Below are 13,098 nucleotides of genomic sequence, written 5' to 3'. Positions count from 1 at the left end.
TCTTTATTTATTTATCTATCAATCATTTATTTATTTTTTAGATTTCTTTTTCATCATTGAAAACATTTAGTGGTCTTCATCAGTCCGTAATAACTTGACTTATGTTAAGCAACACCTCGAAGAAATTCCTTCTCACGCACCCTCGCTGCGTTCTGGAAAGTTTTTTGTAGGAGTCTTAAGCTGACAAATAAAGAAAAATGTTAAAAGAGAGATTGATCCTGCGCTTGCGTAGTATTGGGTTGTGAAGGCACACACTCGCCTGCTTTCGGTGTTGATAACAGCTGTGAAAATATTTTAAAGAATGACCACGAAGTGAGTTTGAAGATTCAAATATGCCTCTTTATTTTTAAAAGTCTGCTTGTACAAACCTAGAAGGCTCTGACACAGCGGTTCTCCTACTTACAAGGCTCGGCGGTGTACGCTTCTTTCTTCATGCACTGCTATGATAATAGCATGACCAAATGCCAACAGTATTGCGCATTCTGTTTTGTCTGTGAACGTTTTCCTGCAGAGCCCGTAAGGCAGTTTCTTAGTAAACTGTACATACTAGCATAAGTAAAGGTCGTAATCAGTTCGTCCGAACGTTTTTTTTTATGACTATCTCACAAAAAATGCTAAGGGCGTATACGCAAGGATTTGTCAAACAAGTTTTGTCTTAGTCTGATCAGGATCCTCCACTTAGTGGCAGAAATTATGCCGTGTGCCGATTCTAGGCAATAGGCTGCCAAAAGTCGTCACCATCATCTGTGACGAAGTGGTGTTCCGTATGTGTGGCAGAATCGGTAATTTCTGGAAGGACACTTGTGGTGGGCTGTTCGCTTCTTATGTGCATTTCAGTTGGCAACTCAGTTGCAGTCTCCGAGCTGGTTGTAGACGTCACGACACTCGAACCGAAATCTTCGCTAGCTCGGTCAGTTCGTGTTTCAAAAGTCGTTTCAATAGCTGAGGTTGTCGTAACCGCGGAATTCTCAGTACTGGCTGAACGCAAGCTTGTTGTCGACATTTCAACAGCTGCGTCGCCAGTCGTTCCTTGTGTCCTTTCGCTGGGTGTGTAGTGCTTACGGCGGGTGACGCCAGAGGTCTTAGGGAAGTTGGTTGTAGAATGCAGCAGCTGCTTAGTAGGTTCTTCTGTGGTTCCCTCCGAGGTGCGCAAGTTTGTGCTGGTCTTGTTGCGTAGATTGAATGTCCTTTCTGCGATATAGGCTGGTACACATAGGCCGCCGACGCAGACATTCGTTGTTCTTATTAGGGGCTGCACAGGCTGAATGAAGCAAGCACAACATAAGAATTACGAAAAATTCTTAGGTACGCTACGGACATAAGGTAAGATGGAGTCCAAAGTCAGAATTCGAAACACAACAGGTGAGCGCAAATTGACAGCTACTTCGTTGAGCCAATGTATTTTTATCTTCAACAAGAAGCCGAGTGCTCGCCAACCACCTAATTCTAGTTTTCTGCAGCGAATAAAATGCCTATTTTTAAGTTATGCATGGCATAATTTTATGGCTCTAAATTTACGGCTTCAGAAATGGATGTTCATATTCTACGAAATTTTCTGGCCTCACATTTTTCAATAAATGAACGTTTGGTAGAATTACAAACCGATTAACTCGAAATACAACGAAAGCCAATAGGAATAAAAATGTGGATGACAATATGCATGGCTTGTTTTTGTTTTCTTTTCCGTAGGATTGTTCGACGCTTCCTTTTCAGCTACTGAACTGATTGCAATAAAAGATACATATTAAACAACTATTCTCGTGCCTTCATGTAGTGCTCACAACAGTGTGGTGTTCTTCGTTTAAAAGTATATTTTTGCGCGTTCAGAAAAAATTATATACACATTTGTGACGCATTTTGTTACATGCGCTGGCCATGCGAAAATTTATATTCTTCAGATATAAATCAGCATGCATTACAAAATGAATAAAACTTACTCCACATGGAATCCCATCCGGCTCATTTCCGAAACGAAAGGGCCATCCTTGGCACAGGTACGTGCAAGTCAGTCTATAATTGGCACGCCACTGCAGATATATTCAAGAAAATTTGCGAAAGTTAAAAAAAAAAGCAAAGCGCATTCATTTCTTTAGAGTTCTTATTCTTTAATGCAAGCAGTATTTGCGGCATTTCCCGCATGCAAGAAAACAATCCGGTTTCTTTTTCCGGTTAACCTCCCCGCCAATTAGTGCCTTTACCTCACACGCAATTTACACATAGGCATTTCTGTACGCGGGAAACACAGTATACATTTCCGCTGAAAACCTACCTTGGAAATTAAATTCACGTTTCTTTTGTCAGTAGGAAACGCAATATAAGTTTTTCAATGCATGCCAAAAACTTATACTGCCTTAATAATGGTTATATTTGGAGCGAGATTTAATGGTGAAACATACAAAGAAACATAAATATCACTTGTTTAAGATACTGCAACAGACGAACAACCATGCGAAAAGCGTCACGAGCTACTCTTTTTGTTTCTTACCTTAGCCAACAGAAGTTATGTTCGCGTCCAGCTACCGTGCTATCTTCAAGCGCTCTGAAGCAGGTCTATATAGGCTTCGTATTTCTTAAAGTAGACGTTATGTGCTTCGCTTCAAAACGTTTTCAGCTATATCAATGTGGAACAAATTTCGGTGATAAAATTGTGCTGGACATTAAAAAGCTTTTCATATTTCACTATTATGATCAAGGCAAATGTATCACGGGAGAATTGCCTCAAAACTTTAAAATCAGGTAGAAGCACATCTGTTGAAAGGCAAATTGGAGATCTTGCTAGAACTGGCCAACCTGTATACTCAAAGCTTCATAATATCGACAGTACCGGATTTCTAAAAAAAAGCTAACGTTGCGCTAATCCAGGAGGAAGGGGGTGGGACGCTAAGGACTTGAAAAATTACAACCCAATCAGCCCTTCAGGTAATTGTCAGGGGATGGGATGAGTGACCCCCAACGCGCACACTTTTGGTTCTGTTAGTGACATACGCAGCACCCCATTTTGCTAATATGAATGTAATTAATCCGCTAGATTTTTATGTGCAACTAAATCGAATGTTTGAGCAAAGTTAAAAAAAGTACAGCAATTTCGCCTGCTCTATGACTTTTGCGAAGCTTTGCACAACAGCACTTATTAGCGGTAATGACGAATGACATTTCATAAAAGCCGTGGTGCAGTTAAGTTGATATACATCTGCTATTTAATTATTCGCCTGTATTATAGATAATGAGATATTTTGCATTTTACAATATGATGACATTAGTCAGATGGGCGATTATTGTGAAAACGTGAAGGGTCACCTTTTTCCAATACAGAAGCAACACGTGCCGTTGGCCAGTTAGAGGGAAGGCCACCTGTTGATACAGACGCTTTGAATATGACGACTATGAACTTAGATAACATTTCAGCGTAGGGATGTAGGAGCATGTTTAGGATATTTTTTGGTTATATAGGTACTCGTAGTGTTCAGGTCATTAGCATGAAAAAAACCCCAGGTAAAGATACCAGATTACAGCGGTCATATTCGGTTTGCTATTTTATAACAGTTTTCCGCTTGCGTCCCCTAGAGTGGGTACAGATCGGCAGATGACGACAATGATGAAGATGGCGATGATGACGGCGCCAAGCATTGGACATCCAGAGCGATATCTCTCGAATTAAGCTTCCTTACATTATATAGATGACTCGGATTATAGATGACTCGGATGAATATTATAGATGACTCGGATGAACAGGCGTTTCAGCTAACTCTGTTCATGGGTGAAGAATCGAATTAATGCCATATTATCCCAATTCGTGAAGATTATCAACTTCAGTGTTTTCGCGAATGATATGAAACTTGGCCAAGCGAAGTTAGATAAGCTTCAAGAACTATACCATGCTAACAACGTTTTAAAATAAATTTAAATAAAACTGAGCAAATGCTAACTTTTAATGCGCTAAGTACATGAAATTCGTAAAATGCACCATATTTTTAATCATTTGCATATTTAATAATTTCCTTAAAAAAATCGAAGTCAGAAATAAAAAAGCAACGGCTTTTTACTATTGTGGGCTTTGTTCTTTGGTAAAATAGACAGAGTTGCTATTTTTTATTTTTATTTTTCTGCCTGACGTTGAGCGACATTTTAATTTTACAGAGGAATAGCTTTTCGCATGCACAGTCGTTTAAGATGTAAAGCTCTTATAGAGTTGTTTGTTCATTTATTGATTAAATGTTTTCAGAAATTACCAGTTTAATGTGAAGTACCTCTGTCTCTTCTTAGCATTCATTCGCGCGCCCAGAAAATATGCTGCTCTTCTAGCGCTAAAGACTGCCATTGTCTAAATCAGTGGAAATAAAACAAGTTGATTGCAAATGACTACAGAGAAATAGCAACGTATATAATCGAGGTTTTGTTTCTTACGGGGGTCTGTAAGCGAGGCTGCAATGACGGCGAGAAATAAGTAGCTCTTACGCATTGCATTACATAATGGCATGTTGGAGGATGGTCTTACTTTATTCAATTGCTACATTTACCAGAGATTTATGACAGGTTGTAAGCTGTGTCTTTCAGAAGACACTACCATTGTAAATTCTCCCGAAATTAAACGTGAACTCCTTCTAAGTAACAGTAAGAACGGGACGAACCTCAGCATAAGCATTCAACTCTACATTAGAGAATAGACATGAACATGTCTACGTAAAACCTTCGGGTTATTATTTACGTTATTACACATTTGTTAAAATCCAGTACGTGGCATTAGGAGCAAGAACGATTCAATAGAACAGCCGCTGGTTTCAATACATCAGTTCATATTTCCTTGATATCCTTTAAATTTCTTGTTTTTGCTGCAAGACATTACCCTGTGCAAGTCGAATTTGAATGATCTTGTATTGTGAACACCGGTGCAGCAGAGTATAAGCTACGCTGGTGTCTTGCTTAAATGAAATATATAGCGGACGTCAACAATCTCCGTTCACCATTGCAGAAATTACCATATATAGCGAGCTTGATAAAACCAGGTTTCAATGAATACTGTCGCCAGTAGGCATCATTTTTCTACCTCCAATATCTGAATGTTAATTGAGCTGAGCAAAGTCCAAAGCGCGCGAGACGTGTGGTCAGCTGGATGTTGAAATCCATAACACACATAAAAAAAGAGTCTATGATGTTGCAGTGCCCTATATTTCCACTTGAAAAAGGCAATATCTATTTATGCAAGTGCGAAGATGTGTGAATTGCGCTTGCCTGTAATTGCCACGGTTACATAATTAAATGCTCTGTAGTTTGTCCTAAAGTACGGTGGTATGAAACAGCCAGGGCAGAAAAAAGGCTTGTTACGTGCCTCTTATTTCCCCCCTCGTGTGCGAGAAGTGACCGCTCTATCGTCGCAAAGATCCTATTCCCTTCCACTCACATTGTTTGTTTGTACTCCTCCTTAAATTTTGTAAAAGCTTCTGAATAGGAGGGCAACGACTCTGTGAAATAGCATGCAGAGGACCGCACCCTAACTTAGTTAAACCATTTCAATCAATCCTGTACACGCTTTTTGCGTGAAAAAATTGGTCGGTGAGAATTTTGATTTGTACATACCAGTTTGCTGCCATTAATACTATGCTTCAGTGCGAAAGCAAAAGAAAACTCAGTTGACTACATCGTGGAATGCAAATGTTTATTCCTATGAATACATGAATTTGCAGAATAAAGCTACAAATGCTATGCAATGAATTAAACTTGGTTTTAGTTTTTTACACAGTGATATATTGAACATATAGGGCATTTATTTGTATTTTGCGTTTGAAAAGGGGGATCTGTTAAGCTCGCAATACACACCGAAATACACAGATACATATAATTAGAGGGTATTTTCATCATTATCATAATTCAGACGCATATTAAACACTGAGATGCTAGTGGGGCGGAAGCAGAAGGATTACTGTGCCACAGAATACAAAATATTTGAAATTTACTTTAAATACTGTTCTTACCGGCATCAGAGGTATAGCTCTCTTGCACTGCTTATTAAGTAATTTACCATCGTGCTGTTCTGAAAGGGAAAAAAACACTGTCACTGCAAAAGCTGCGCTCTTGTATTGCCGTTATAGGGCCACTAAATTACAAAGATTTTTCATCATTGCCATAATTTTTGTCACCACTCATGCACATCAACTAGCAGGGATAAACATCTTTTCAAAACACGAACGAAATAACACGTATAGGCACGAAGGCAATGGAGAATGTTTTAAATTCTAAAAGTGAGTTATGTCCACACAAACAAGAAATAATAAAGTTATTCCTCATATACTTTCCTTTGCTCGGAGAGATACATATCTGCTTCCAAGGAACAGTGGAACTCAGGCACTTTTAAAACAGAAGTGGGCGACTGGGTGCATATACACACAGGGCGCATATGGGTACGCAGAGCGCATATATGTAAGCATCAGTTATCAGGTGCATGTTGCCAACAATGTCATGTACTGCCTTTGGTGTTCAACAAATCATCAGGTATTTGATGCGTGGTTTTTCATGCGCTCTGTGGTCATAAATTGCTGACACGCGCAAAGGTACCAATGTAGTTAGGGCCAGCGCTTCGTACCGCACTGGGCATGCAATTGCATGATCTACAATAAATGCGTATTGGCTGTAGGTGCGACTTGGTAAATCAAATATGCGCATTGTCGCAAGGCGGCCAGCCATGTCCACCCAATCACCCAACGCCACCCAACAATGGCAAGCTACCATTACTTTCTTTACGGGTGTGGCAGTGGGCGCACGTTTTCGGTGAAACTAATTGGCATGAATGTACGAGAAGTTTCAGGTGGTTGACAATGTAACAGCCCCCTCTCTGAACGGTGAGAGGGGCGGAAAAATAATGAACAAGGGCCGCGAGCCTGGAATTCTCGGGATCCTGGATTGGGTCTTCGAGGGAGAGAAACAAAACCTTTATTTCAGTCCACATTTGACTGGTCCGAGTCCTCTTTCCTGACGACGCTCTACAGGTGAAATAATAAAGTGACACTCAAGCCTCCATCACTAACAGAAAAAAGCTCGAAAAATGGTTCCTTGTGGCGATAACTCTTACATTCTATTCTAGGGCTAAATGACGAGGAATTAAGAAACTTGTTAAAGCCGCGTTTGTTGCAGCCGGGTTAAGGTGTACGTACACACAGACGCTCGCGCGCGCGCGCGCAAACACACACACACACACACACACACACACACACACACACACACACACACACACACACACACACACACACACACACACACACACACACACACGCACAGAAACACACACGCGTGTACACGCTCACACGCACGCACACACACACACACACACACGCGCACACACGCACACGCACACGCACACGTACACGCACACACACACACACACACGCACACGCACACGCACACACACACACACACACACACACACACACACACACACACACACACACACACACACACACACACACACACACACACACACACACACACACATTGTTTCCAATTATAATTTTTATGCGGTGGGCAAATGTCTCGACACAATTGAATGTACCTTACTTTTGGAAGATATGTACTAGTTTTCTCAGTAAAATAATCGTATATTACTATGGGTGGAATACGCCCTGCTGCTCGCCCACTAAAATATTGTCGTTCATCACTTTTAATAAATAAGTCTACAAAGCTTTTGTTTTAAGGAGAGTTATTAACAATAGTTTTCGCGCCGTACTTGTTTCACTAAAAAATCGCGAACTTTGCTCCAGAAGCAGCGCGCAGCAAAAAAGTCAATTTTCAATCCTATGGTCTTGCATGCAGAATTTCGTTTGTGTATCTAAAACTTCTTGCCTTGAATAGTGATGCAACTATCCAATTTCAGACAGAAGTTGAGGCTCTAGAACGTTAGCTGTTTCTTCTACAATAAATCAAATTCGGCCAAATTTTGAAAACAGCAAAAATGGGAAAAAATTGATTCCAATTAAAGAAATCAGCACCTTCGATTTTTCTTGAAAATCGCCCTGAGGAACCCTTTGTACCCCAGAACAATTAGCGACTGAAATGGTGTTGCATTATATTGTTTAAGATCAAAAATTAATATTGACTTTTGAGCTTGTACTGAACAATAACAATACTTAGCGCTGCATTATGTCACCATTCAATAAGTTGATGGCATTGAAGCAGTTTCTCGGGATTACTCAAACATTTTTATTTTTGCTGCACAATGTTGTAGCTCTGCAGTTGTCTTTTTATTCTCCACATTACTTCGAAATTGGCTAAAAATCAGGAATAGAAAAAGTGGACATTTTTATTCTAATTTAAGACACATCAGTATATTCGATTATAGTTGAAACCACATAACCAGAATACTCAGTTCTGCGTAAATATTAAACACTAAAATGTATTTGATCATATCGAATAAAAATGTAAAAATAAATATACAAGTGAGCGCACAGTTTTATTCTACAGATTTCCTCAGGCCTTCTTCTTAGTACGCGTCCGAAATTCAATTTATAGTTTGCTGAATTCTGTTACATTTTATTACACGCAGCATCCAAAACCTTCTTAGTGCCCATGAAGACGTCTTCTGCTTGTTGGCAGCGTTGATGATAGCTAAACTAAAAAAAAAAAATGCTATTTCTTACCATTTAGTGAAAAAACGGAACTCAAGGTTTTGCCGGCACTCTGTTCTGTAATCATTTTTTTTATTGTGCGGCGCAGTCGTATTCAATCCAGCTCCTAATTTTATTATTGCGTATATCGGTCATGAGAACAAGTTTACAATAATAATGCATATATATATATATATCAAGAAGAGTTGATGACAACTATTTGTTTTGTTTTGGGGGCAACTCAGGCTACGAGAGACGCCGTAGTGAAGGACTCCGGAAATTTCGACCACCAGTGGTTCTTTAACGTGCACTGACATCACACAGCATACGGGCGCCTTGCTTTTCGCCTTCACCGAAAAGCTGCCTCCGAGGCCGGGATTTGATCCCTCGCCCTTGGGAACAGTGGTCGAGCGCCGTAACCACAGCGCCACCCCGGCGGGGGATTAATAAGTTTAAAAAGAATCACCGATAGTTTAAAAACATAATGGTGGATATATTTTGAATATCGACCGGGAGATGCGGACTTTTTCAAGAATGAAGAACAGGAGGTTACGCAAAACTTCTTAAAAGCCATTCACAGAGAGGATGAAAAGGGGGAAGGAAACGGGTAAGGCAGATATATTACCTGCCGCGGCGACAACAAAAAGCATACACACGCACACCAGGAGAGTTGGGAGAGAGAGGAAATGGCCGGCGTAGCGCATTTCCCCTGTAAATAAAGGGGCGGGGGCGATAAGGAGGAAAAAAAATATAAAAAATAAAAGGAGAGGGTTGGGGGTGGTTCAGCGCTCAAAAAAGAAGGAAGAACGGATGCGCCATTTGTGAGCGACCATAGAGCGACCGCGTTGCCGCCGGTCCCGCCACCGGTGTGGTCCGTCGCGGCGTGAAGACAAAAACACAAAGGGTAAAAGCATCCCAAGTGGCTCCAGATGCTTCCACACATGGCGCACGAAACAGGGGTGCTTCACAGATTAAAACCACATGGTAAAGTTCGTTATACAAGGAAATTTCAGAGCGAAAGGCACGGATAAGTGAGTATGCCATTGTTACAGCAACTAAACTTTTACTAACTGAGGGCACGCTAGAAAACCTTGGAAGAGGAAAAATGCAAAGCAAGCTCTAGAAGATTGCAAAGTGTCACATAACAAATAATGACAAAGATTTGGATAAAAATGGACAAGATACACTTAAAGCACAAATGTTACTCAGAGGAACAGCATTCGGTTGGTTGGTTGGTTGGTTCATAGGAAGGGAAAGGCGCAGTATCTGTCGCACTTGCTCTGTGGACACCTGAACCGCGCCGTAAAGGAAGGGATGAAGGTGGGAGTGAAAGTGGATAGACAGAAAGGGGAGCTGTAGTGGAGGGCTACGGAGTAATTTCGACCACCTGGGGATCTTTAACGTGCGCTGACATCGCACAGCACACGGACGCCACTTCGTTTCGCCTCCATCGAAACGCAGCCGCCGTGGTCGGGTTCGAACCCGGGAACTTCGGCACAGTAGTCGGGCGTCTTACCACTGCACCACCCCGGCGGGGCAACAGCATTCGGCCACATTACAATGTAAACAGAGATCAATCCCAAATCTAGCGCCACACATCGATATAGTGGTTGACAACAACAAAAACATAGAGGGAAGCCATAGTTCAGAAAATTATTTCAGTCATCCTATTGTGGTAGGTTCATGAACAACACTATCATGCGTACATAAAGCCGAGTCACTAAGCAAGATATAAACATGACATTTATTACATGACATCTTTTCTGTTACCATCGAGATCCCGATATGTTTAAAATAATTATTTGTCCGTTATTGTAGGGATGTTAGACCTGCGCGACAGGGCTCAAATATGAAGGCAGGACAGCTTTTCTACTGATTCGTTGATACCGTCTGTGATGGTGTTGAATTGATGGACCAAGTACAAATCACAACTTTCGGGGTCATAGTGTGTTTGTTTGAACCTGATTGGAGTACAGTAGCTGTGAAATTATCGCACTGATGTCCAAATACACTGATATGTTTTGAAAGAGGAAGATTTGGCTGTGTTCGTGCATGTGACCTGTGGTTGTTAATTCGTATTCTGAATGGTGTCGCAGTTTGTCCAACGTACTGAGCCCTGCACCACTCCACATTTTAGAAGGTAAATAACATTAGCGCTATCGCACGAGATATTGTCTGTTATATGATACGTGAAGTTTGAGGCTGTGCTTTTAGCAGAGGTAGCTGTTGCCATCATAGGACATAGTTTGCGTCTTAGTATGTTGCTTGGAGCAGATACACTGAACATAAGGTTATAAACGGTAGGCGATGCGATCATAATGCCCCGAAACCTTCAAAACTGTATTTGTTGTTCTTTTGTGCTAGTAGCCGCCGGCATGCGGCCTTATCACGTTATCATTTTCTTTGTCGCGAACGATGCGCCGGGATCTGCCTCGAAGATTCCGATCACTTGCGTGTGTTTCTACAATGGTCCAGGTTGTGCTAGTAGCAGTTTGCGACGTTATCTAGATTATTCTGTGCGGCCTTTGAATTGAGCGTTGACGAGTGTGACGGGCACTCTTTGCTCGACGATCGACGAGCACGTTTATTGCTATCGCCGCCGCCGGGGTACTAAGTTCTTTTGCGGGTGCAAGTCAGCCCAGTAAAGAGTTAATTTCAGTACCATTAAGCCTGTGTCTTCTTTTCGTGTCTACGACCTTGTCATCACTACGTGACAATATCACGAATGTTCCGTGCACGCCTGTGCACAACGCGCGGCGGAGTGGGGAGCACTTCCTTCATCCTCTCGCTCTGCAGGAGAATGTTGTGGTGGTTTTTGAGAACCACGTTAACGTTGGGAATAGATGCTGAATAAGTAAAATTCAGGTTACCGTGAGTCTCTATTGGTGCCTGCTGTTGGTGGTCTATGAGTTGGCGTCGGTTATGTTTCGGAGCTTTTTGGATTGAATCGTCGATGACTGACATTGGATGTTTCTGCCGGGTTGGTCCGCATGGAATTGAGCACAATTTGACTTAAAATTCTCTTCTTTGGAGCAAATCCTACGGAACCGTAAAGACTGACTGTACGGAATGGAGGTTTTACAGTGCCTTGTGTGACTACTATGGAAGTTGAAATACTGATGTCTGTCGCTCAGTTTTCGGTAAACAGTTGTCTTAAGTTTGTTTCTAGTGATAGTATCTTGGGGACATCTAGAACATTTATTGTCGTGGCCGAATAGGAAGAAGAGAATGAGATGTTAGCATGTGCGTTGTTGAAGGCGGCGATAAATTCAGACAATTTTTCCTCTCCATGTGTCCAGACCAAAAATATGTCATCGATGAACCTCTTGTAAAAGACTCCCTTGTATTCGCAACCGTTAGGAAAATCCGTCTCAAGGACAGCCATAAATATATTGGCGTAATTTGCTACACTTTTGGTGCCCATAGACTTTCGCTTATTTGTATGTAGGGCTGACCATTGAACTCAAAATTGTTAAACTCGAGTACCAACTTTAAGAGCTCCGCAAGCGTCTTGCCGTCGCTAGGTTTTTCAGATTGTGAGCGCTCGCAAGCATTGACCACTGCCTCGATTACATCTGCGTGCGGTATTTTGGTGTACAGTGAAGCGAACTCCAGGGTGACCGGAAGGGAGTTATGGGGAATGACTAAGTCGAGAATCTATTTCAAAAAATGCGTGGTGTCCTTGACATAGGAGGGTTATAAAGGAGCAATATCCCCGATGAGGTCTTCAACGTTGCTGGATATGTTTTCAGTAACGGTTCCAATATCAGAGACTATTGGCCTTCCAGGGTTGTTGGCTTTATGAATTTTGGGAAAGAGAAGTGGCCAGGACCTGAATGCAATAGAATTACTGCTTGTGCAGTCCTCCCATACATTTTCTTCTTTTTCGCCAAACAATTATTATTTTCGGAAACCTCATCTTTATATTTCGCGTGGGATCAGTGGGGAGAGCTTTGTAAAAGGTGGGATCGTTCAATTGTCTTTGGGCCTCATCAAGGTGATCCATTTGAACCATAAATACTGTGGCTCCGCCCTTATCCGCCTGCTTCATTACAATTCCCGATCGTGCTCTAAGGGCCTGCAATGTTTTCCGCTCCTGTACCGACAGGTTCGGCCGGTAAGAGCTCCGTTTCTGAAATTCCGAAAGGATATCTTTTTGCACCGTTCTTATATACAAATCAAGACACTTGTCGCGCTGCGGAGGTGGTTTCCAGTTGGTTATGGATGGAAGTTTTGGACCGCTTTCCAGTTTTGAAGAGTGGCCGTGGTAGTATTCTCTTAGTCTGAAAATTTGGGAAAAATTTTCGAGGTCTTTGTTCAGTTGAAATGCATTCAATTTGCCCATTGAAGGCAGAAGTTGCGCCCCTTTGAAAGGAAGATTTATCAATGGTAATATATATATATATATATATATATATATATATATATATATATATATATATATATATATATATATATATATATATATATATATATATATATATATATATATATATATATATATATG

The 13,098-nt window shown here is 41.3% G+C and overlaps 1 protein-coding gene across 1 annotated transcript in view; it reads right to left on the bottom strand.

Moving 5' to 3' along the window:
- Positions 1-317: 317 nt before the first annotated feature.
- LOC146195429 (uncharacterized) overlaps positions 318-13,098 on the bottom strand; it is a 23,880-nt gene continuing 11,099 nt past the window's right edge. Inside the window, exons 2-4 of the mRNA XM_084597824.1 lie at positions 5,970-6,028; positions 1,938-2,027; positions 318-1,261 (exon numbers count right to left, since the gene is read on the bottom strand). Of these exons, the coding sequence (XP_084453950.1) occupies positions 710-1,261; positions 1,938-2,027; positions 5,970-6,028 (701 nt within the window). The 3' untranslated portion in view covers positions 318-709. The remainder of the gene's footprint in view (positions 1,262-1,937; positions 2,028-5,969; positions 6,029-13,098) is intronic.

The sequence above is a fragment of the Amblyomma maculatum genome, chromosome 3, assembly GCF_055883805.1.
Source record: "Amblyomma maculatum isolate TAMU_Amacu chromosome 3, ASM5588380v1, whole genome shotgun sequence".
NCBI lineage: Eukaryota > Metazoa > Arthropoda > Arachnida > Ixodida > Ixodidae > Amblyomma > Amblyomma maculatum.
This window is presented reverse-complemented; position numbering and strand designations above follow the sequence as displayed.